The 27,366-nt window shown below is 37.6% G+C and overlaps 1 protein-coding gene across 1 annotated transcript in view; it reads right to left on the reverse strand.

Moving 5' to 3' along the window:
- LOC103514189 (protein takeout-like) overlaps nucleotides 1-27,366 on the reverse strand; it is a 37,342-nt gene that overhangs the window by 9,596 nt on the left and 380 nt on the right. The window contains exon 2 of the mRNA XM_026827228.1: nucleotides 1,390-1,482. Within this exon, the coding sequence (XP_026683029.1) occupies nucleotides 1,390-1,482 (93 nt within the window). The remainder of the gene's footprint in view (nucleotides 1-1,389; nucleotides 1,483-27,366) is intronic.

Raw genomic sequence — 27,366 nt, forward strand, 5'->3', positions numbered from 1 at the left:
TTTAATGTGTCCAGTTTCTCTCTTCGTTTTCTTTTATTCTTTATTATTTCTCATTAGAAAAAAAGTCCATTACCTCCAACCTTTACGGTTTCGAATGTTGATCATTTCCCTCTTTCATTCATTCTTCCTCTCCATATTTTTGTCTACTTTCTCATATTTAATGTGTCCAGTTTCTCTCTTTGTTTTCTTTTATTCTTTATTATTTCTCATTAGAAAAAAAGTCCATTACCTCCAACCTTTACGGTTTCGAATGTTGAAGGAAGAAAACAAATTCAAAATTGTATTAAGAAATGAAAATACGAAGGAAAAAAAAAATAATAATAAAATAATCTTGTAATAATAATAATGATGAGACCATTTTCGACAGCAATAGAATCTTTTTAATGAGGAAAGGAGAGATGAAGAAAATGAAAATCAGTAGGTAAAGAATTGAAAGCAATGAAAATATTGCAGGGCGAGAGAGAGGGACCTGAACTTTTAACAGGCAAAAAGAGATTAAAATGAAATTTAAATTAAGCTCCGTATTGTTATAACTCATAACAAAGTGAGCTTTTTACGTCGAAGAATTTTTAGAGTAAAATAATAAAATGGTAATCTTGTAATAATAATAATGATGATACCATTTTCAACAGCAATAGAATCTTTTTAATGAGGAAAGGAGAGATGAAGAAAATGAAAATCAGTAAAGAATTGAAAGCAATGAAAATATTGCAGGGCGGGAGAGAGGGACCTGAACTTTTAACAGGCAGAAAGAGATTAAAATGAAATTTAAATTAAGCTCCGTATTGTTATAACTCATAACAAAGTGAGCTTTTTACGTCGAAGAATTTTTAGAGTGAAATTAAGCTCCGTATTGTTATAACTCATAAAAAAGTGAGCTTTTTACGTCGAAGAATTTTTAGAGTTAAATACCGGAAAAAATTGAGCTCTTTTTCCCCCTTTTTGTGATGTCTTCAACAATTCAACCTAAAGCCCCCAAAAGGGCTGAGATTTTATGAGACGAATGTCAGAAAGAAAGTAATAAACAAAAGAAGAAAAAAAAAAAAATGTTTTCTAATAAATTTTGCACCTACTTTTTCGTTGTTAAATTAGGTAAAGTATCCCCTTTTTCATTATTTTTTTAGTTGTTTTCTAATAAATTTTGCACCTACTTTTTCGTTGTTAAATTAGGTAAAGTATCCCCTTTTTCATTATTTTTTTAGTGGAGATGTCAATTTCACATTTAATGAAATTTTGATTTCCCCTCTCTCTTGTCGTCAATTTGTTCAATATTTACCGAATTATAATCGAATCGAAATTCCAGGAATTTCAATTCCAATCGAAAATCCAGGAATTCCCTTCCCTTACCCATTCTCTCATTTGAATTGTCAATGTTATTCATTTACTTACCTCTCATAACAACCGGGATAGCACTTTGAATGGATTCCATGAAACAATCCCTGTATTTGGGTATACTCCTTTTGCACACCTTCAGTTCGGATGCTGAAAAAAAAAGAAGAAGAAAAGTTAATGGTTAAGCACCCAGTTTTCAATCAAGAGATCGTTGGTTCAAATCCTCAGCCAGAGAAAGGAATTGATCCTCAATCATTTGAGAATTTGGCCACAAATTATACAAATTGTCTTGAAGGATTTTGGTCTGATTTTTCCCCCTCAGTGTTGTAAAACAAGATTGAGACTAGGATCTGTAATTCTGTACCAAATTCATAGCTTAAGGATTAAACCTGATCCCGAGTTAATTTCATTTTTTCCTTCCGTATAAAATGAGACTCTTTATTACAGCACGTGCAACCAAAATTACCAGAGTAACTCGTCAGCACAGACCTTGTAATGCTTATTGCTGTCAGTATATTCCGTGTCAAGTGACACGACAGCTTGAGAAATTGTTGAGAAAATTTGAGATGCAGAAAGCTAGGAGCGAAAATTCCCTGGGGATCCTTGATAACACGAGGAGGTCTTGTACTCTTGTTCATAAGATGACAACTAAATTCACAAGATGAGCTCAGACTTCTAAATGGGGGCTCTGACAGGAAAGTTCCAGCAGACCTTGTAATGCTGATATTTATTCCGTGTCAAGTGACACGACAGCTTGAGAAATTGTCGAGAAAATTTGAGATGCAGAAAGCTAGGAGCGAAAATTCCCTGGGGATCCTTGATAACACGAGAAGGTCTTGTACTCTTGTTCATAAGATGACAACTAAATTCACAAGATGAGCTCAGACTTCTAAATGGGGGCTCTGACAGGAAAGTTCCAAATTTTGACGATGAACACTAAGCGCCTGCTAAACATTGAGGCTAAATGAATAGCTTATAGCTTTCCATTTCCATTTGTTTTCAGTGTTTCCCCTGAGGAATAGTAAGACCTAGTTTGCTTTTTTTGGGGGGGGCTGATTTTTTTTATACCTACTGAGAATTCGCCTGGATAAAAATATCCTTTGAATCCCCTTATGGCCTATGGTTAACTTCCTTTAAAAAAGTACCTAAAAATGTAGGTAGGTACCTACCTACTCGAAGAAAATTTACAGCACTGAAGATTTTACTATAGAGTGGATGACATTGTAATATATTAATATAACCTCTATGTAGATAGCTAGATAAGTATATTTTATTTGGGGTGTCACAATGTTAAGGCTATCAAAAGCTCAGATTTCCACTCTAATTGGCTCTTATACAGGGTCCGAAAAGAGCCTTTTCAAACTTGGAAAGTTCAAAATCATACCATATGATACAAGTCGTATGAAAAGAGTATTCATAACCATAATAGCTTACTTTAAAAGGCTCTCAAAGCTCTAGGTACTGATTCAAAGCTCTTGGAAAAAGGGGGGAATTATACATATTTTATGTGCTACATTAGATAGGTAGAGTTATCGTATTATGAAACATGAATACCAATATTGATTAATGTCTTTTGCATAGGATTATTTTATTCTGACAGTGATGCATTTGAATCCATCAGTCTTCAATTCCTTTCTACTTTTCACTTAATTCTACTAGAAACCAAAAGATACCTATCTTCCAATTTCCAATTTTCCAGAAAGAATAATTTATTACTTTACCAGTGTTGTGTGAAGAGAACTGTGAATATCTCCCTCTTTGGCCCCAGAAAATTTACGCTCCATGGCAGAGAGTGATTAAAATAATTCCCATAATTCAATTCGTTTCTAGTTGTTTACAAGTAATTTAATTAATTTGCCTCATATCTCTAACAGGTTCAGGATATATGGATTCAAGATTTGATGTACCTTAGCCATTTAATTCCCAAGATTAGAATCAGCATCGTTTAAAATTTTAAATAAGACACGTGATTCAGATAAGTGTGATGGCACGTGTCGTAAATAACTATTATTTTCAGTGGTGGGTACAAGTAAGTAAGTAAGTAAAGTATTTTCAGTGGTGTGGAGTGAGGTTTTCAAAATAATAATAATAATAATACCTAGTGCTTATTTATACTGCTCGCATAGGACTGTAAAGTCCCTTTACTCCAGCAGTAGGCTACTACTATTTTTGTGGTCAAATTCTCAAATTATATTGAGGATAAAATTCTATACCTCGGCTGGGATTGAACCCACGCCCTCCTGTTTACCAGGCGAAGCTAGAAACCCTTGTACAGTATGCCAATCTACTGGTGGTCTTAGATTTCAGGGTGAAAATCACTATTTTCGGCAAGTGGCAAAGCAAGGGGGTGAAGAAAAACAACAGTAGAGAGGAATGAAAATGGTAAATTCTCAAATTATATTGAGGATAAAATTCTATACCTCGGCTGGGATTGAACCCACGCCCTCCTCTTTACCAGGCGAAGCTAGAAACCCTTGTACAGTATGCCGATCTACTGGTGGTGTTAGATTTCAGGGTGAAAATCACTATTTTCGGCAAGTGGCAAAGCAAGGGGGTGAAGAAAAACAACAGTAGAGAGGAATGAAAATGGTACCTAATACTTCCCCATCCCTAACGTCCATGCAGGGCACGCCACTGATTATTTCTTGATTTATTCGGAATTCTCGTAATTTTTTACTTACTATACATATACATAGGAGGACTATGGTAATGCATCTAGTAAGGAGTATGTAATGTATGAATTCTCCAAATTTTCAATAATCATAATGTGTGTTTGCCCGGCCATACATAAGAGGACTATGGTAATGCATCTAGTAAGGAGTATGTAATGTATGAATTCTCCAAATTTTCAATAATCATAATGTGTGTTTGCCCGGCCATAAGTCACATAAAATAGATTCCTATGTACCTACATACGAGTAGTTAGGCACATTTTAGGTTGGGTAATTTTGGCTTCCATGGGTACGTGGGCCACATGCTACATTGACAGGTACTTGGCGGACCACATAGACAGGTTAGGAGGCCCCTAACCTGTGTATCCAGGATTTTCTTGAGGGCGGGGGGTGGATGTTCCACATTTTTTGGAGTGCACCCCATAGTAAAAGAGCAAAATGAAGCTCGAGGGGTACCTACATACGAGTAGTTAGGCACATTTTAGGTTGGGTAATTTTGGCTTCCATGGGTACGTGGGGCGTGGGCCACATGCTACATTGACAGGTACTTGGCGGGCCACATAGACAGGTTAGGAGGCCCCTAACCTGTATATCCAGGATTTTCTTGAGGGCGGGGGGTGGATGTTCCACATTTTTTGGAGTGCACCCCATAGTAAAAGAGCAAAATGAAGCTCGAGGAGCCCAAGCAAAAAGCTTTGCGGGCCACAAAAATTGTCTGGCGTACCACATGTGGCCTGCGGGCCGCTAGTTGAAAACCGCTGGTACAGGGTGTAGCTATATTCAATCAACATCAGTAATTAGTGCTGTGATTGAATGTTAAACATTCTAATTATTTATCTAGCAAGTTCTTCTATTAAAATACCTAGATATAATAGGTAGATATATCATTGGTGTTATTTACCATGATGCATAGTTGGCATATTAGGCCCAGTCTGATGATGATAATGAGAACTGGCATGATGTAGAGCTGCGTTCACACTTGGTCTCATGCATTTTCACATGGTTAGTTGTTAACTGTGGACGCAACTTTATGCCCGATCTTACCACAACTGAAATGCCCGATCTGTGGTAAGATCGGGCATTTCATTTAATCCTGCAGAGTTCAAGAAATACTGGCCTGTGTAAATCAAATGGATGTGACGTCAAAGAAAACCCTTTTTTTTTAAAGAGGTTTGACTTGTAGAAAATTTTAATCTTACCAATCTATATAATATTATATTGTGTAGAAATTGTAAATATCTCAATCTGAGATTTCTGAGGCAGTTTTGCCATTGGTGGAGTTTGTGTGCTCGGGATATTGTGTAGAAATTGTAAATATCTCAATCTGAGATTTCTGAGGCAGTTTTGCCATTGGTGGAGTTTGTGTGCTCGGGGCGGGTACAGAGAGATTGTCGACATCAGCTTAAAGATCAAAGTGACAATCAGGGTTGCCCAACTTGAGAAAAGTTGCCCCTCAGGTCCAATGCCTTTGTGGACATTATAGGTCAATTTCAAATTATTGACTTTATAGGTCAACTTCAAATCGTCCAACTACAAATCCAATTGGTTCTTGCCAACTAATTGGACTGGAATGGTATTGGGACCGAGTTCTGTCTCTATCATTTTCATAAGTTTGGTTCTGCAGCCGACTATGCGCTACTCAAAGTCACGAGTCTACGAGCGCAGTGAGACCAGCCTTATTCTTCAGCTAAGGTTGGATACCACTGAACTCTAAGTACATTGCCTGCTTAACATTCAACATCAATTTACTCTTGACACTGGTACTCGAGAGACACTGTTGAACTTGACAGCACTTAGATCGATCAAAGGTCAGTGATAAAAGGTATCTGACCTGACTTCTTACCGAGTGTCACTGGAGAATACTGAAATCATGTTAGTATATTAGAATATAATATTATGTAGGTAATTTGTTTATATCTTTATATGTAGTATCAGCGTAGGACTGAAAAATCCCTTTACTTTTGCAGTCTAAACAAGGTCTTATACATCATATATTTCATTGATAATGAATGAATCACCTTTTAACATTTTTAAGGAAAACAATAAGTCAATAAGACCTGTTTAAGTTTAAAACGAAATACCTACCAATTGTTTACTTTATCTAGATTAGTACTTTTACTTTATTTAGACTTTCGAGATAAAACAGAGACTTTTCAGATAGCGTATTGTACTTTTTGGTCCGCCAGGCCATGGCGGATCGACCATTTTGGCCCGGTGCAGTCCTTTAGAGCAGTGAGCTAAGTAGGCAGAAGTTTCGTACAGCCAAGAGTTATGGTTCGAATTCCAACAACGTCGTAAAAAATCAAGTATAGGGAAGGCCATTTTTCAAGATTAAGTTCAAACAAATTTATTCCTTCTTTAGAAGGGCAGCCATCAGTGCTCTTGTTTTAATTAATTAGGTAGGTATTAACCTAATTGCTCATCAGGTATCAGGTAGACCTGACAGGCGGACCGTTTCAGCCGTAACTGTCAGACCTACCTGATAGTGTGTGTGGTGTGCTCATCAGGTATATCAGGTAGACCTGACAGGCGGACCGTTTCAGCCGTACCTGTCAGACCTACCTGATAGTGTGTGTGCTCATCAGGTAGACCTTGATAGGCGGAACTGATCACGTGTACCTGACAGGTCTATTACCTGATAGTGAGGGGCTAGCCTTAGATGAATGATGAGAACTGTCCTGGGTAAAAGTTGAGCAGAGGATAATGATACTGCTAGTATAGGAGATTGATTTAATCATTACCTATAAGATATAAGTATGTATTGGAAATATTGGAATAGGTTCACAGGAGTTATTTAGAATAGGTATACCTACTTAATAGGTAGGTACCTAACTATCGGATGTCGGTGCATAGGTAGGTACAATAATTATGAAGTTTCAGAAGAAGTACCTACTGTACCTAATTACCTATTTTCATAGGTACCTACTTCTATCTTTCATAGGTACCTACATAAGTACCTACTTCTAAGTTATAAGTGGCATAATAGAACAGCTATTACCTGTGGCAATCACTTACCTAGAAGGCATTGCAATTGCCCTGCCTTAACATGCACCTTAGGTACGAAAAGGGCTCCAATGTGTTCTGTTGACAAACTCTGGTATCCCCCTGAAGATATAAATATCTCTATCTATCAATTTGATATTTAATATGTTCGTTATTGGTTTTCGCTTTTATCTCAAATCCAGAGTGCACACAAGATGACTGAAGCGAAGTACTAAACATATTATAATTATAATAATTAATGTCTAGAAAACTGTACAGAATAGAGATACATAACCCGAATGTACTTACTCTTACTACCTACAGAAAGTTCTGATTAGTAAGTAAATTAGTAGGTATATATTTTCAAAATTAAAGTAATAATTGCCCATTTTTGAGCCTGCTTTCTCAAGAACGCAGCAATAATCTTCGAGCTTCCAGGGCTTTTGTCTGAAAGGCACGTACCTATGTACGTTCTTGGTTTCCTAATTGGACAGCATTAAGCAGAAAATGACCATCCATAAGGCAGTTTCCCTTATGGATGATTCTTTTCTGGGCGATATGGCACATCGGTGCCTTTCAGACGTTCTGACATATTTTCTGGGTCCAATGTTCGTCCGTCCTCAGAAACCATAAACTTCCTCTATCCACGGTACCCATTCTTGTTTTAATATCATTAGGTTACGGGTACTTTTTCTCTCACCTAATTAATTTCAGTTTCAGCGTCTCATTTGGACTTGTCTCTTGTTCGATCGATTTTAAGTTTCTTTCATAGTGCCAAAACTCTCGAAAAAATACGTCGTCACAAAATTTATAAACGCTTGTTTACACAGAGGCTTACTGTTTTGTACGTTTCGAAAGATGAAAGGGAATTCTTTCGTTTAAAAATGTTAACAGGTAAACACCCATACTTGTCGCCTTGTAAAGTCTCAAAGCTCTTTCTCATCAGGTATCAGGTAGACCTGACAGGCGGACCGTTTCAGCCGTACCTGTCAGACCTACCTGATAGTGTGTGTGTGCTCATCAGGTAGACCTTGATAGGCGGAACTGATCACGTGTACCTGACAGGTCTATTACCTGATAGTGAGTGGCTGGCCTTAGATGAATGATGAGAACTGTCCTGGGTAAAAGTTGAGCAGAAGATAATGATACTGCTAGTATAGGAGATTGATTTAATCATTACCTATAAGCTATAAGTATGTATTGGAAATATTGGAATAGGTTCACAGGAGTTATTTAGAATAGGTATACCTACTTAATAGGTAGGTACCTAACTATCGGATGTCGGTGCATAGGTAGGTACAATAATTATGAAGTTTCAGAAGAAGTACCTACTGTACCTAATTACCTATTTTCATAGGTACCTACTTCTATCTTTCATAGGTACCTACATAAGTACCTACTTCTAAGTTATAAGTGGCATAATAGAACAGCTATTACCTGTGGCAATCACTTACCTAGAAGGCATTGCAATTGCCCTGCCTTAACATGCACGAGCCCAGGTACGAAAAGGGCTCCAATGTGTTCTGTTGACAAACTCTGGTATCCCCCTGAAGATATAAATATCTCTATCTATCAATTTGATATTTAATATGTTCGTTATTGGTTTTCGCTTTTATCTCAAATCCAGAGTGCACACAAGATGACTGAAGCGAAGTACTAAACATATTATAATTATAATAATTAATGTCTAGAAAACTGTACAGAATAGAGATACATAACCCGAATGTACTTACTCTTACTACCTACAGAAAGTTCTGATTAGTAAGTAAATTAGTAGGTATATATTTTCAAAATTAAAGTAATAATTGCCCATTTTTGAGCCTGCTTTCTCAAGAACGCAGCAATAATCTTCGAGCTTCCAGGGCTTTTGTCTGAAAGGCACGTACCTATGTACGTTCTTGGTTTCCTAATTGGACAGCATTAAGCAGAAAATGACCATCCATAAGGCAGTTTCCCTTATGGATGATTCTTTTCTGGGCGATATGGCACATCGGTGCCTTTCAGACGTTCTGACATATTTTCTGGGTCCAATGTTCGTCCGTCCTCAGAAACCATAAACTTCCTCTATCCACGGTACCCATTCTTGTTTTAATATCATTAGGTTACGGGTACTTTTTCTCTCACCTAATTAATTTCAGTTTCAGCGTCTCATTTGGACTTGTCTCTTGTTCGATCGATTTTAAGTTTCTTTCATAGTGCCAAAACTCTCGAAAAAATACGTCGTCACAAAATTTATAAACGCTTGTTTACACAGAGGCTTACTGTTTTGTACGTTTCGAAAGATGAAAGGGAATTCTTTCGTTTAAAAATGTTAACAGGTAAACACCCATACTTGTCGCCTTGTAAAGTCTCAAAGCTCTTTTGATAGCTACCTACATCTACATGCTATGTTCCATTAGAGGCTGAGATTATTATGTTTGAAGACTTTGAAGTGAACTAATAAATCGACTGCGCTCCGCTCCAATGCGACGCGACGGAGCTTTCCCTTAAAGCAAAAATCCGATTTTGTTTTTGTTCAAAGTGCCACTTTGTTCCACAGCTGGTTGAAGATTTCAGCGAGGTACAGTCCTTCTGTACTCTTTTTCTGCAGCATGATGATTGATTAACGAGTTCCTGATTTCACAATTACCAATTTTCCAATAAATAAAATTAATGCACCATAAAAATTTTCAAAAAAGCCACTAGGTACTAGAAGTGGGAGGGGGAAAAAATGAACTCGAAAACCGAAAGTCAACACTGGAACTGCGGCTTCGCTGAAATGAGGTTATCTTGAGTTCTGTCAAAACCCCCTCGGTTATTATTTTCCTTTTTGAAGAACTTCAAATATTATGACGTTTGTTATTTTCTTATATTTAGGCTAAATGCTTTGTCATTGTGAACTATTCATAAATATTTTTATAGCGGGCTAACCGTAGAGACAGTCCAATTCTGAAGAGGGTTCCTCCCAGGGACCAACTCTTTTCTTCCAGTTAAGGGTTTGAAAAACTGATGCTATATCCTCTACAGAAGGAGCAGCTAGAAGTAGAAATCAGATCCCTGCCTTGGAGTTCGTATGTATAATAATAGGTACCTACCTGTTACATAAATATTTATGTTTAATAAGTGGTAATCTAATAATACATAATTCCAAGTAACTCTGAGAAACTTGGTCTTTTTTTTTCATAACATCCGTTGATTCTTCGAAAATTGTTCCATGAATCACCAATTAAAATCAATTACCCCTCCATTTTGAGAGCACTGGTCCCTCTCATTCAAAACTTGTTCTCATAACACAAACACTATGGATTATGGTAAATATTTTGATTGTTCAGTGAACATTGTTGTTAGATAAGGACATTCTGGAGACATCTCATTGGAAGAACAAGGACAGACTTGTCAGCTGCAATTTAGCGCTTCACTTCACCCGGTGTGGTTTTTTAATTAAGTTCCAAACCCCTTCGATTCCTGTATCTCTCCTATATTAGGTGAACTATTCAGACAAAAGTGTAGGAGAATAAAGTTGAGAGCTTTATTTTAGATAAAAATAGTTCCCTTGGCCTACCATGGCATTTTTCAGTTTCATCCAGAAGACCTCATTCCACAGTACAAGATCCCTGAACTGGCAGGAATCTGGACAATAGACATAGAAAAAAATCAAACCTTCACATTTTATAAGGGCAAAAAACTATTCAAAGACCAAAGCCCACTATTAAGCTGAGAAAAATATGATCGGAATGTCCACCTATGAGGTTCATTTATCTTCAAGGAAGTAAGTCAAGTTCTATGCAAATAACAACGTCCTGATAACTTTCCAAGGCCATCAGGGTCCAGGACTTTTTTTATGATGTGGTTTTGTATGTACTTCAAAGCCACTTTTTCATACGGCATACAAAACCAGATGCATAAAATATTGGTGTGGGGCTCAGAAAACATAATTTATTGGTCTTTTGCAGGCCCGCCTACCGCTTTTGACAGTAGATAAGGAATACCTAGTTGTACTCGTAATTATCATTATAGGTTACCTAACTTACAAATCATCAGTGTTTACTGCCCTATTCCTATTAATAAGGTTCAGTTGATGGTTTCCTGACTTGGTTGGAAGTTGGAGATATTGCTTCGAGAGCTTTTAAAGCTCTATGTAGTTACATTACCCAACGCAAAAAGGGAAGAAAATGGATTTTTCCAAAACTGGTTCAAAGATAGAAAGATACAAAATCATGATTACTCAAAAATTCTTGAGAAGTACAATTATGTTGTGTCTATTTTCGCCCATGGCACGTTGAAAGCTCAGCTTTCTGACTTACCATTATTTACTTACCTATTTGTGGTGCATTCCTGTTTAATTATATGTACTAGTGGTTGACCCATCCTTTGTATAGGAGCAAGTTTAAGTAGCCTTTGTCACCCTTAGTAGTTAATAGGTATACGTACTCTTCTTAAAGCCCGTAAAAAAGAACTACCTTCATCAGTGAGACTACAATGAAAGAACTACCTTCATCATTGACACTACAATGATAGTACTTACTTATTTTCCGTGTCCGGCACAATGAAACTACCTTCATCAGTGAGACTACAATGAAAGAACTACCTTCATCAGTGAGACTACAATGAAACTACCTTCATCAGTGAGACTACAATGAAAGAACTACCTTCATCATTGACACTACAATGATAGTACTTACTTATTTTCCGTGTCCGGAAACAAACTTGAACATCAGATCTTGAATTTCCAGAAATTGGCAACGTGGATGGCTTTTTGGTTTGCTTGCATGAGGTCTTTACTTAACGAGAATTATCAATATTACATTTCACAGAAATATGCAAAGACCAAAGCAACAAAACAATCTCCAAAGCCTTGGTTCATCAGATCAAAGACCAAAGCACTGGGGATCATTTTGAACAAAATAATCAATATCTTCATATATTTTCATACTTTATAAGGTAATGTTTCTAAAGAAGTTAATATGCTGAGTTGTTTTAGTTGAATCTTGGCAGCAGTGCATTTTCACAAATAACAACGTCCTGATAACTTTCCAAGGCCATCAGGGTCCAGGACTTTTTTTATGATGTGGTTTTGTATGTACTTCAAAGCCACTTTTTCATACGGCATACAAAACCAGATGCATAAAATATTGGTGTGGGGCTCAGAAAACATAATTTATTGGTCTTTTGCAGGCCCGCCTACCGCTTTTGACAGTAGATAAGGAATACCTAGTTGTACTCGTAATTATCATTATAGGTTACCTAACTTACAAATCATCAGTGTTTACTGCCCTATTCCTATTAATAAGGTTCAGTTGATGGTTTCCTGACTTGGTTGGAAGTTGGAGATATTGCTTCGAGAGCTTTTAAAGCTCTATGTAGTTACATTACCCAACGCAAAAAGGGAAGAAAATGGATTTTTCCAAAACTGGTTCAAAGATAAAAAGATACAAAATCATGATTACTCAAAAATTCTTGAGAAGTACACTGTGAAAAAAAAGGTGACAGGGTGCCACAAGTTTAGCGTGAAAGAACTCTATTATTGGGTTATTTCCGCTGATTTAGGCTGTTGGAATGCTATACTATAATGTCGAGCTTCCGGTATGGAGTTCAATATTAGAGTGCCGGAACCCAGTCACCCTAGTTTTTTCTCAGTGTACAATTATGTTGTGTCTATTTTCGCCCATGGCACGTTGAAAGCTCAGCTTTCTGACTTACCATTATTTACTTACCTATTTGTGGTGTAGTAAAAATCTATAAATCATTTTTGTAAATATCCCGAAATTATACTCTCCGGAGTCCGGGCCAATCCTCAAATAATTACGAAAATTAATTTTGAAAATTCTAAAAAAATTGACCCAAGGTCTTCAGCGTTTACGCCCAATTGGGGCCTTGTCAGAGGACCAAATTTGCGTCATACTTGCGGAACTTGCGTATTAGAGTGCGTAGTCCGGTAGTAATAAAAAAACAAAATGGTTCTATTACAATAAGTTAGTATAGGAAACCCTAATATGTCTAGGTTCACAGTAACATGAAAGTATTGAAAACAGATCTATTACCAAAAGCAGCGGCCGAAGGCCGCAATATATATATTTTTTAGGCCGCAATATATATATTTTTTTACAAATGTAACATAGCTTATAGCTTTGCCAGCAGCCGAAGGCCGCATTATATTTATATTTTAACTAAGCCTACATAGCCGGCTTTGCCAGCGGCCGCAGGCCGCATTGCCTTATGTATTTAACTAAACGAAGTGCACTGGCCTTGCCAGCGGCCGAAGGCCGCATTTATGATTAACAACAGATTTATCACCAAAAGCAGCCGCAATGTATTTGTTCTTTATAAGTACCTATAACATAGCTAACTTTGCCAGCGGCCGGAGGCCGATCAGATAAACACATATGATTTTATGGGCATGAACAAACAACACTTACTTTTACCCCGTTGCAAAATTACCAAAAATCACATCATAGTATCTACCTATATCTACAACTTTTATAAGAAATACTCAACCACACCGGGGATTTAGCTCTACTAACGGTGATGCGTGAGAATTTTTCTTCTTCTTCTTCCTCTTCTTTTCTTAGTCCTCCTCCTCTTCTTAGCTTGACAGTAAACTTATTCTGTCTTCGGACATTCACATGTTTCCTCTTCTTTTCTTAGTCCTCCTCCTCTTCTTAGCTTGACAGTAAACTTATTCTGTCTTCGGACATTCACATGTGAAGGAAGAAAATCCTTATACCTAATATGTAATCTTGATGATCTTGATATCTTTTTAGTAGTATTGAGGTTCTATCTCTAATATCAATACTAGCTCAGACATGCCTTAAGCAGGAAAGTATGATGCATCATAAAATAATATCTACATTTGGTGGTACTTAAGATACCTACTAAATAAGATACATATTTGGTGATATTAGGATACATACACCTATCTTACCAACCAATCTTGCTACGTGAGGGTAAGTTGAGGTTCTATCTCTAATATCAATACTAGCTCAGACATGCCTTAAGCAGGAAAGTATGATGCATCATAAAATAATATTTAAGATACCTACTAAATAAGATACATATTTGGTGATATTAGGATACATACACCTATCTTACCAACCAATCTTGCTACGTGAGGGTAAAGGATAACAGGCAGGTTCATTGGTTTATGATTTTAAAACTTTATGGTATTATCGCTCACGTGCAAAAAATACATATATTTATAAGTATATCCACGGATCTCTTGGCTCTTTTTGACATCTAACGGTTTTGAACTTGACAGTGATAGGAGACCTTCAACCTCAGACCTATCTGACAAAATAAGAAGTCTGAACTGATGACCCTATAGATTTACAGAACCATAAATTATCATTTAATAAGAAGTACGTACCTACTACCTACCTATGTTTAAGTAGGTATAAGATAAGAAAAGATAAATAAGTAAATTTAAAATAGGTAGGAATAGGAAGGTACGCGATAGAGTTTTTCCTCTAAGTATTTTATAATTCCCCAAGCTGGTATCTATGGAAAATAATTAGTTTACCAACTAGCATATTTCTCGTTATTAGGTACCTACCTATGATATACTCGTAGATAGCCAGGTAGATAGTAGGTACCCTGGTAATTAATAATAATCATATTGATCATTATCAAACTCCGCCAAGTAGGTATCTATCTACCAAGCACGCTTTACCTATTCACGTGATTTTATTTTGACCGCACCGGGGTTCAAACACGAGAACACAAAAAAAGTTACCACCCTTTTGAAGGTCTTTGTTTCATTTTGGTAAACACATGGTGTTTGAATTAGAAGTGTCTTGTTTACATCAGGTATTTTTATTTATTTTAGATAAAAAAAAAAAAAATCTGTCTGTTACAGAAAACTGCATGAAAGATTTTGAGCTAAAATTAAAAGGTATACGCCTTGTGCTAAATGCTATAATTGGGTGACCCTATCTTGGTTTGTTTTTGGACTTTTCAGCTCTGGTGGTGAGATTCATAACTAAACGGTTCATTGGTGAATACGACCCTACCCTGGAGAAGACCTACATGTTTCATACGGTGATGGAAAACGAAATGATTTACTTTGAAATCCTGGACACTGCCGGCCAACCTTATGTAAGAGTTGATAATAGTGCTAGTTATAAGGCCACTATCAGGTAGATCTGACAGGTACAACTGATCAGGTCCGCTTTTCGGTCTTGAAGACTTTAAAGTGAACTAATAAATCGACTGTGCTCCGCTCCAATGCGACGCGACGGAGCTTTCCCTTAAAGCAAAAATCCGATTTTGTTTTTGTTCAAAGTGCCACTTTGTTCCACAGCTGGTTGAAGATTTCAGCGAGGTACAGTCCTTCTGTACTCTTTTTCTGCAGCATGATGATTGATTAACGAGTTCCTGATTTCACAATTACCAATTTTCCAATAAATAAAATTAATGCACCATAAAAATTTTCAAAAAAGCCACTAGGTAATGGACATTTATTCCGGAAAATTTACGTAGGTAAATGCCTTTTTTTTTTCAGAACCTCTAAAATAAACCCAAGTTCACCGAGGAAGTGATAGGGGAGAGACTCCAAATGTGGATCCTCGTGTAACTAGAAATGTCCAACTATGTCTGGCGTGACTTCACCCAAGTCGCTGTTCGGTCTATGTGCCCGACACAAACCACTCAGAGTAATGGTGCTGGGGCAAGCCGGAGTGGGTAAATCAGGTGAGTGATGCATTCCTGTTCAGGTCTAACTGGTATTGAGTAGCTGGAATTAGTTAGTTGGCTTGGAGGGTAGCACCAGCGAGCCTATCTTTTAAGTGCTAGATCTTTCGATTCCCACCGAGAAGGATTTTATCCTAAACAGAAGTTTCTTCGTTTTCGGAACGGTTGGCTTTCTCATATCCTCTCTTCCTTCGCTCTACGATTTTGGGAATATACGACGTCGGTAGTTACAGTTCCCTATATCAAACTTCTTAAGAAAAAAATAGGTAGGTATATGAATAAAATATCTCAGGGGTTCATATTCTGCTGAAATTGAGCTATTATTTACTTAAGAAAAAAATATCAAACTTCTTAAGAAAAAAATAGGTAGGTATATGAATAAAATATCTCAGGGGTTCATATTCTGCTGAAATTGAGCTATTATTTAAATTGATGCTTTGATTATTTATTTCCTACTCGACCGACAAATTTGAACAGGAAAATCCAGCATAAAATATTGCATGTCAAAATGATTTCTTCACGTTTCCATGAGTAACTTTAGTTTCTTTAGAAATTACCCAAAAATTGCTCCATAGGAGAAGAATAAGAGACTGAAATCAAATTCCAAGGTAGGAAGTCCAAAAATATTTTCCTTATTAAAAGCTTGGGAAAAAATTAAAGTTTTAAAATGAGTTTGATCCGTTCAGGAATCAGCCCATTAGTAATCTCAAATAGGTCCACATGCATGCTTATTTTTCCTGGTACCTACATGAATATAATTATGAAAATCTATACCGGTTGGGATTTGAACCAAGAATGATTTGGCCCTTCAAGGCCGAATCGACAAGGTCATGATACCGGGGCCGGGAAAAGACAGCACGTGATTGCCCCAGGTGCCAGATTGGTAACCTATTCGGATACCAGCCACGTGTAACATTGCTTAAATTCATTGATCCTTTGGGAACTGGTTCATGCAATGTGCTATGGCCCTTATCTCGGTAGCGTCCACAACGGAGCGCCGCGACGACCTTTGACCCTAGCCCAATCCTGACCCAAGAGGAAACAAATCATGCTAAAAGAAGCGGCCTCAACGGAGCCTTGACCATAGCTGCTTCGGGACAATAATATCTTTCGGGACGATAATATCTCCCTCTTTCCCTCTATCAAACCTCTAAAAATAAAATAAAAATCTCCATTTTCTAGGAAACAAACAACACCACCCTGGAGACGAATATTCGATGGGCAGAAGCATTCATCCTGATGTATTCTGTGACGGATAAGTGTTCATTCGACGAATGTAATCGTCTCAAGTTCCTAATCAATTATAACAAGCGACGAAGACGACTTGGTTCCAATAGCAAGGTAAAACTGTGTTTACAAATAGTCGACCACGTCGGTCGTCGAAACACGAGGTGAATCTATATTGTCGAGGTAGTATACGATTTCAGACGACGTCGATCGACGGGGATACAACTAAATTACAGAACAACCAATACCCAGAAAAATCCTCTGAATTTCCCAACTTTCTAGCTAAAGGATAGATAGGTCCTCATTTCGAAAGTCTTCCTATATTTACCTACTTTGTTAGTTTAGTAAAATACATCACACTTTACATAGTGGAATTTCCTAGGTCTTAAGGATACTAGGTATTTAAGAAGAAGAAGAAGAAGAAGAAGAAGAAGAAGAAGAAGAAGAAAAAAAAAAAAAAAAAAAAAATCGACGGGGTCGACTATGTGTGGATACAGCTAAATTACAGGGCAATCAATACCCAGAAAAATCCTCTAAATTTCCCAACTTTCTAGCTAAAGGATAGATAGGTCCTCATTTCGAAAGTCTTCCTATTTTTACCTACTTTGTTAGTTTAGTAAAATGCATCACACTTTACATAGTGGAATTTCCTAGGTCTTAAGGATACTATTAAAAAAAAAAAAAAAAAAAAAAAAAAAAAAAAACAAAGATCTAAAGATAAAAAGTGGTTAATTCACCTCGGTGCTTGAAAAGAACCGGTTGTAATGAAACGCTCCTGGCAGGCCAATTTAAACATCTCACCGAAACTGAAACGCAAAAACCAAAAATCCAAAAATTGCTCATCTGTGACTGCTGCTGGCACGTGTAAACCATTAAGAATGTTTAAATTTTATTGGTTAGAGACCGGTTTTAGAGTTGTTTAAGAACTTTTCATTGGTTAGAGAAAATTTAATTCCATTTATTATTGGTGATTCATACAGTCCAGAATTTATTTAATGTTTATACTCTAGTGATGCGAGTAAATTGCTGTTCTACCTGGTTTTTTTTTTCTAGAGTAAAAATGCATTTTTAGTGCTGACCAAACCATTCAATTGATGGGAAGACCCATCACCATAATAAATGAAAAGAAGAAGAAGAAGAATTGACCTTTTCTTGGAATTGAACCTTTTTGAATAGCAAAATCTGTTTGGAAAATACGGCAAAATAAAACAGAAGTGATTTTTTCAATGGATGTGCCAAAAGTACCGAGTGTTCTAAGAATCTAATACACTATTGGAAGACAGATGAAGAGAGAAAGAGGAGAGGGAGGGAGGGAGAGAGAAAAAGGGAGAATGTTTAAATTGTTGTGCTGCCTAAAATATTTTTGCCTAAGCACATAAAAAGTTTCTAACAAGATGAATCAGGCACATATTAGGTATGTAGGTAATTCTTTGTTCTATCAAGCTTAATAATAATCCTAGGTAATTTTATAGAAAAAATACTATTTTTTCCTCATGAGAGAAGTGTAATCTTGTTGGTAATTAGTACCTAATTAATTAATTAGTAAAGTCACGATGGACAGCTTTACTTCCATCATTGATTAGGTAGGCATATTACGTTCCAGGGCTGTATTAGGGGGGGGGGGGCAAGGAGGCCCGCCCCCTCAAAAAATCCTAGATACGGGCCTGAAAGGGAGAGAATATATTATTTGGTGGACACTTTTAAGTACCTACCACAAATGAAGAGAGACCTCGCTCAATAGAAAAATTCATATTTATAGTGGATGTGCCAAAAGTACCGTAATGTCTTAATACACGATAAGTGGAGCTAGAGAAGAAAGAAACAAGTAGAAAAGGTGGATATAGGTAGGTATTTATTTAGAGAGAAGGGAAGGTGTGAAGAGGAAAGAAAAAGAAAGGAAATATTCACATTTTTGGTGGATGTGTCAACTTCCAAATTAGAAGGGTATCTAATATTGTATCTACATAATAGTAAATTTTACCAACAGGTTCCTTTCGTTTTTCGAAGGTGATGAACTTGTTTCATCACTTCCTTGTTGTTTTGGATCAATAGAGATATCAATAAAACTATTGATTGGAGAAAAAAGAGACAAAATTTTTGTCTCCAAGATACTCTATTATTATTTACGTATATTGACCTATACATAGGTATCTACATAAGCTACCTATTTATATTATGAACGTTTCCTAGTGATTTCTTACTTCCTTATATTTAATACTAGTTATTTGTTATCTTAGGTCAACAACATCATTGATTCACTTTAAATTCCAAGAGAATACTAGATAATATTACCGAGAATCACAAGTAGGAAACTCTCACAAAGATCGTATTACTGAGCGAATGAAGCGAGTTCCAAGTTCTAAATTGAGGATTTTCGATATATTTTTTATTTTTGTTTGTTTTATTATTATTGCCCAGATGGTCACTTTGATACTAACCACGTGCAATGTTGTTTAACCTTAGTGATTCATTGGAAATGAATGAAAATACTCTGCAAATTCATGAAAATACTCTGAAAAAAAAAAAAAAAAAAAAAAAAAAAAAAAAAAAAAAAACCCCGGGGGGTTGTGACTTTTTTTATAGATTTACAGAACCATAAATTATCATTTAATAAGAAGTACGTACCTACTACCTACCTATGTTTAAGTAGGTATAAGATAAGAAAACTATAGGTAGATAATCATTTAATAATTATGCTGAAACTGTGGAGGTTGTTACCTAGTTAAAAATCTTGAGGGCCTACCTAACACAGATTCTTTAATTTAAATGATGGCCAAAGAAGTAAAAGTACCTATTACACCTAGGTATAGCTACTTTGATCTTAGATAAAGAAAGAAGAAGAATAAGAAGAAGAAAGAAAAGAAAACAATAGATCTGTTGGTGGGTGTACCTACTAAGCTACTAACCTACTTGAATGATTGTATGATCGCCTTGAAAATTATCAAGTATGCAATGTGCCGTACACATTCTTTATAAGTACCTGCCTACCTACGTACCTACCTACTTTCAATCTTCTCTCGTTTTCATTACAGGTATGGACCGTATTCAAAGACGTGTATCACTTGTGGAAAATCCACTACAAAATGCCCAAACTGAAAAGGTCCTCCACCGAAACATAGGTACGATATGTATGTACATAGGTACGATAGGTGATAGATAACATACCTATTATTAAAAACAGATAAACAAAATACAGTCGAACCTGGAAAGGGGTAACATACCTATTATTAAAAACAGATAAACAAAATACAGTCGAACCTGGATAAACGAGAATCCAAGGGACCAGCTCATTAGTTCGTTTAAGGCGGTTTAATACATTTCTCGTTTATAAAGGTTTAGCAAAGTGGAAGAGCAAACTGATGAAAGCATGACAAATTTAAACAAGTTAAGAATTGGAACTTGGAGACAGATCTTGAAACTTTATTTCGTGATTTTCCTGTTAATATAGGCCGGGTGGGTTCCCGAACTATTTACGTTCGCACACCTCCCGGAAAGCTTGATTGACCGCACCGTCCCGAAAGCGAGGAGAGGAAGAAGACAGTTGGAGAAAGCGAGGAGAGGAAGAAGACAGTTGGAGACAACCGTTCCGAGAAAGAACTTTATTTGTTTTTGGACAAAATTAGCCCCGGTATGGAAATGGAAAATCGGATCCAGCGCTTACAAAGCAGACGAGCTATCAGCACTACCCTCCAAGCTAAATAGGCTGGATAGGAAACTAGGAATGCCTTCAGTACATCAGTTGAAAATGTTGATTTTTTTTTTATTTTTTTTTTTTTTTAAGAGGTTTGACAGAGGGAACTGTAACTGCTATGGTCTTATCGTCCCGAAATCGAAGAGAGAAGGAAGACAGGATAGGAAAAAGCCAGCCGTTCCGAGAACGAACATTATCCCATCAGCTTAGTTGGTAGGATAAAATCCGCCCGGGCGGATTTTATCCTACCAACTAAGCTAACTAGGCTGGCAAAAAAGATCTTTTATTTTCACTGCCCTGACGCAAAGACCAGTCCCTATAATATATAACTAGGCTGGCAATGTTGAAATCAATTAATTTACTAGGTGTAACTTTAGCACATGCGTGACTCGCTCTAATATTGGAAAAAAAATCGCATATAGTGGAAAAAGATCGCAAGAATCGAAACCAATCCATTCAAAAACTGATCACAAAACTGCTCGGAAAGTAAACTAACAAAACAGATTAGGAACCAATGCAACCATTTTCAACACAAAAATTCCCATTTTCAGAGCGTCATTCTCATTTTTCAGAGCATTCTTCGAAGCGAAATCCTTGTTCGAAAACTTGTTCAACATGCACATCAGCAAATAATGTTGGACAACACGTAGGGGACTGCTCATGTGAAGTTCAATTTCAGCACACCATGCAGTGGTGATCTTGTATTGCATGTCCTGATGGCATGCCAGGCCTGTTGTCAGGGTGACGGGCCAGCCCGAGTCCGGAGTCCTCAAGAAGGGGCCGGAACCGGCATTTCCCCCCCCCCCCCCAAAAAGGAAAAAAATAACATGGGCCGACACCCCTGACAGTGAAAGGTAAATATTAGCAGGGATAGCCAATATTGCTGTATTGCTGTATGGAATGGAATCATGGACCTTGAATCAAACCCTGATGAAGAAAATTGAAAGTTTCGAAATGTGGATCTATCGAAGAATGCTGCGCATAAGTTGGAAAGACAAAGTTAGGAACACAGAAGTGATGGCAAAAATGAAGAAAGAAGTGGAACTACAACACCTTATCAAGAAACGTAAATTAGAATATTTTGGTCATATTATGCGAAATTCGGAAAAGTATGGATTATTGCAAGTAATTTTACAAGGAAGAATAGTGGGAAGAAGATCAAGAGGAAGAAGGAGAACATCATGGTTGGGGACTTTGAGAGAGTGGTACGAGTGTTCGAGCGTTGAGCTGTTCAGAGCGGCGGGAGATCGAGAACAAATCAGCAACATGATCGTCAACGTTCGGCAGCGGACACGACACTAGAAGAAGAAGAAGAAGAAGAAGAAGAAGAAGAAGAAGAAGAAGAAGAAGAAGTGAATAAAGGATTGTAGAGGGAGAGACTTTATCCTATCATGTCCTCTTTCTCTCTTCGATTTCGTGGGACGATAAAATTTCCGCCGTTACAGTCCCCTCTATCAAACTCCAGACACAAAAAGCCCACTTAGGGGCTATTAAATGGGTTGAGCTTAGGTACACGAATCTGTGAATCAAACTTCTTTAAAAAATCAATGGGAGGCCCATTTTTGGAGCCCTGGGTTTCGGTCAGGCTACGGCCCTGATGGCCAGCACCCCGGGGGACCCTGGACAGAATATTAGTCGGATATGTTACAATAATTACAGGCAAATATTGTGATCAAATTAACTTGTAGAAAATATTATTGAATTCTTTGTACACACGTAGGTACATTTTTATATCTGGCCAGATGAGAGACGGGAAAACGCAATGGTCGTTTAGAATGAAGATGAAGGAGAAGGAGGAGGAGAAGAAGAAGAAGAAGAAGAAGAGGAAACAGAAGAAAAAGAAAGAAGAAGAAGAAGGAGACGACGAAAAAGAAGAAGAAGACAAAGAAGAACAAGAAGGAAAAAAAAAGCCTGGTCAATCTTTTCCATGCTAAACAACAAAGTTCATATTTGTGTGAATTTCGTAATAAGGCTAAATTCGTAAAATGTACTTCAAATGTAGACTCCTGAACTGCAATAAAATTTGATAAATGCCCTCAGAAGAATGAAAATCGTAGATACCTAGGTATTTTAACTTGTGTTAAGAAAGAAACCACGAGTATTCTTTGCCCGAGTAGTATGCTGTGTCGTTTTGGCAAGCCAAACTTTGGGCAGTCCGTCAATAAATTTTATTGATTGTTTCTCTCTAGGTAAATCTTCCTCAAAGGTGTTCATTCCAACTCTTCATTGTCTGAATTTCTGATCATTCAGGAAGTTCTTTGTCCTTCTGATGGCGTTAGATGAAAATCGATCTGATAAGCAGTACTAATTCTGACTTGGTGCCAATTTTATCCGCGGACGATTAATTGTGCCTGTGTCGACTACTGGTACTTCTGTTCGAGGAAACACGAGATCAAGGGTTCCACTCTGTTGAGTCGAGGTGGCCAGGGTTGGTCTGGTGTCCCTAATTTAAAATTTGGACCGATTGCAATACTTTCTCATTGTATAGGTTCCCTAATCCCTGTACCTACTTAAAGGAAGTGAAAATTTAATTTTGATAAATTTAATGTGGACATTTTATTGAACCGGTACCGTCATGTTAATTAGATCCTTCGCCAACTGCCCTTACAAGCCTTGTGGGCTCTATTTTCGGTCAAACATGCCTCTTTTGTGAATAAACCTTTTTGGAAACAATTTTTAAAGCGCTTTTAGCAATTTATGTAAATTTTATTCTCTTATACACTATATCTTATTTAAGGCCATACTTTTTTAAGGACGCACTTTTTTCAAGGCCGTACTTTTCTTTAGAGCGAAAGTCGACGTTATGTGCAATCAATGAACAATACAAAGCTTCCATCCCTGAGATTCTTGCGCTCTCGGTATCCGTGGATGGTAATTCTATCCATCATGAAATCTACCACTCGGCTTGCGTCTCTTCTGAACGACGTTTGCAGACCACTTTGGGTTCGTGTCGTGTTTATCGCACTACGTAATTGTAGAGTATTGTTTATAGCAATCTGGGGACTGCAGTAATATGATATTAGAGCGAAAACTGCAGTGGCGTGGCGTCTTCACAACTGAAACTAAAGCAGCAGCCTCGGTGTAGAAGAAAACCCTAGATACTCTGTTAACTCTCAGTAGTAAGATCGGCCATTAATGATTTAGGCTAAAAACAGGAGATTTTTGCTACTCTCAGATCTATGCCCTCCACTCTGTTTTTAGCTACAAAGAACACTCATTCAGCCCTAATTGTGCAAATGCTAAGGCATTAGATTAACCATTATTTCTTCACTTGTAGCATCACTTACTTCTAACTGCTATAGTAAGGTATACATTTCAATAGGTATGAAGGCATTTTTCATTGTTTCAACACTTGGATTGATTTCTCAGCGAAATCTAATACACATTATCCATTTCGAAATACTATGTTGGTAAGTACTTCCGATAATTGCAAGATAACTATGCAAGATAGCAAGAGGTAGGTATAAGTACGAGTAGGTAGGTACAAACTACAAAGTAATGGTTATTTTATGGCCTAGCCCTAATTATTCTTAATAGTTTACCCATGTGTGGAATTGTAGATGATGTTAGACTTTGTCCATACTCATCTGTAAGTAATATTACACATTGCCCAATCAAAACATGTGCGAATTGAGTAGGTATAGTCATAATCATAAATATTCATAATCATAAATATACGAGTTGGTATAGTTATCTCAAATTTCAGATGTATCTAAACAGGAGGAATTTTAATTGTGTAAAGCATAAATGCTTGTCACAAATTTTGTTCCCCGCTCAATACATTCCGCTAAATTTTATGACCTGACTTGGACTCGAACCACCAACCTCCAGATTCAAAGTCCACCGTGCTACTACACCTCTGAGGATGGTTAGGCGCACCTAAATAAGCAGGAGGTTCCAGGCTCCGTTATGGACACACTTGTGCGAGGGTCGATGGTCCAGAGTCTAGGCTAAGATCAATGGTCCATGTCCATGGTCTATGGACCTGTTTGTGGACGCGCACTTCCACTTGGAGACTTCATCCTTTTGAATGTAATGTAATAATCAGGTAATCATTGTTTCTCTGATTGTTTAGACTGCGGGAGCAAAGGGACTTTTCAGTCTTATTCTGCCAGGATAAACAGGGTCTAATTCTATTCTATTCTATTCTATCACATCTGACACAACATTGCATCTGTCTGCTGTTTTGAAAAGCGCAAAAATGAACAACGAGCAAAATCTATTCTATTCTATTCTATTCTATTCTATTCTATCACATCTGACACAACATTGCATCTGTCTGCTGTTTTGAAAAGCGCAAAAATGAACAACGAGCAAAAGTGTCAATGGAATGGGATGCTGGCATACTCTCAATGTGAAAATAGGAATCCATGATATCCATTATACCTATCATTGTTTATAATACCATCTGAGACAGGACAAGATAATAGATAGGTACAGAGAGAAAGAAGGAAAGAGGGAAACAGAGAAACGGGGAGAGAAGAGGAGGCGAAAAAAGAAAGAGAGATGGAGAGAGAGAATGAGAGAGAAAGAAGGGGGGAGAAAGAGAGAAGGAGGCAGAAAAGAGGAGATGAGGGTTGAGTAGATAAATACTAAAGGTACCTATCTTATTTGCCTGTTTTCAAAAACCCAGTACCTAATCCTGCCTTGGTGGTGTAGTGGTCAAGGCGCTCGCCTGGTAAACAGGAGGGCGTGGGTTCAATCCCAGCCGAGGTATGGAATACCTACCTCGGTGGTGTAGTGGTCAAGGCGCTCGCCTGGTAAACAGGAGGGCGTGGGTTCAATCCCAGCCGAGGTATGGAATACCTACCTCGGTGGTGTAGTGGTCAAGGCGCTACCTACCTCGGTGGTGTAGTGGTCAAGGCGCTACCTACCTCGGTGGTGTAGTGGTCAAGGCGCTACCTACCTCGGTGGTGTAGTGGTCAAGGCGCTACCTACCTCGGTGGTGTAGTGGTCAAGGCGCTACCTACCTCGGTGGTGTAGTGGTCAAGGCGCTACCTACCTCGGTGGTGTAGTGGTCAAGGCGCTACCTACCTCGGTGGTGTAGTGGTCAAGGCGCTACCTACCTCGGTGGTGTAGTGGTCAAGGCGCTACCTACCTCGGTGGTGTAGTGGTCAAGGCGCTACCTACCTCGGTGGTGTAGTGGTCAAGGCGCTCGCCTGGTAAACAGGAGGGCGTGGGTTCAATCCCAGCCGAGGTATGGAATACCTACCTCGGTGGTGTAGTGGTCAAGGCGCTACCTACCTCGGTGGTGTAGTGGTCAAGGCGCTACCTACCTCGGTGGTGTAGTGGTCAAGGCGCTACCTACCTCGGTGGTGTAGTGGTCAAGGCGCTACCTACCTCGGTGGTGTAGTGGTCAAGGCGCTACCTACCTCGGTGGTGTAGTGGTCAAGGCGCTACCTACCTCGGTGGTGTAGTGGTCAAGGCGCTACCTACCTCGTGCAGTTAGCTTCGATTGTAGCGCGACTTGCCTTGTAAGCGCTAAGTTGGGGGTTGAGTCACGCCCAAACAGATAAGGTTTGTTCTCGGAAAGGCTGTTTCTCTAGAGACTCTAGACTTTCTAGTATATTCTCTTCGTTTTCTCTCCGCTTTAGAGACAATAACACCTCACCAGCTACATGCATCAAACCTAAAAAAAAAAAGATATGTAGATCTAATCTACATTATAATAATTTCAAGATTCTATAATACCTAAGTAGAGCGAAAACTTGTTTGGCTATTTTTTTTAATTTAAACCGAAAGAGATATTATTAAGAACCAAAGTTTGTTTACCTACCAACTCACAGGAATATTGGTGAAAGTTGAAAGCCAATAGAAAGTTAAAGACACTTTCTTTCTGTGACCTTGCCCAGATAAAGAAGAGAACCTGACACTTGGCACAGCCAAATTATTTGACCTCTCAATAACGAAGACCGGTCTAGAGCACGTGTAGGTACTTGGTTCGAATCCTGCAGAAATTTCAAAGTTCTAAACTGAGTTGGGAACTTTTGGAGCGAAAAAAATGTCAACTTGGCAGATGATCCAATCAGGTGTTTTTCCCAAATATAGAATAATAGAAGATGGCATTTTAGCCAGCCTAGTTACCTTGAAGGGTAGTGCGTTTGCCTTGTAACCACTATGGATTTTATCATAAATAGATAATGTTCGTTCTCGGAACGACTGGTTTTCTCCTATCCTGTCTTCCTACTCTCTTCGCTTTCGGGACGATAAGACCTCAGTAGTTACAATTCCCTCTATTTTTTTTTCAATAAGCAAATAGAATTCCAATTTCAATTTGACCTTTAGCATTTCAATTAAAATTTACTTAGTTCCAATATTTCTGTCTTCAATGGGAACCTCTGATGGAAAGGAAATAAATAAACAAGAAATGTCTGACTTTTCACTAAGAACGTAGAATGAAGTCATGTTGAATATCATGATTTATTTATTTGAAACCCTACTTTCCATTTCTCATGTGAAACCCTACCTACCTTGCTTTTAATAATTGAAACTATACATATACATTCTGTTTTTTTTTTTTTTTTTTTTTTTTTTTTTTTTAAGGAAAATGCCTGAAGTAGTCGATTGCAACGACAAATTTATTTATTATACCTAGATACCTATTCAAATAATATGTAGATGGGTAGGTATGGAGACATAAATAGGTACCTGACTACCTGCCCATTTTTTTTTTTTTTTTTTTTTTTTTTTTTCATTGGTCGCAGAAAGACATGGAAACTTACTTCATTGAAATAGGTACCAAAAAGGTATTTATAAAAAAATTTATATGAAAAAAGATTTATTATTATAAAAAAAAAA

This window comes from Diaphorina citri, unplaced genomic scaffold (genome assembly GCF_000475195.1).
Source record: "Diaphorina citri unplaced genomic scaffold, Diaci psyllid genome assembly version 1.1 scaffold1099, whole genome shotgun sequence".
NCBI lineage: Eukaryota > Metazoa > Arthropoda > Insecta > Hemiptera > Psyllidae > Diaphorina > Diaphorina citri.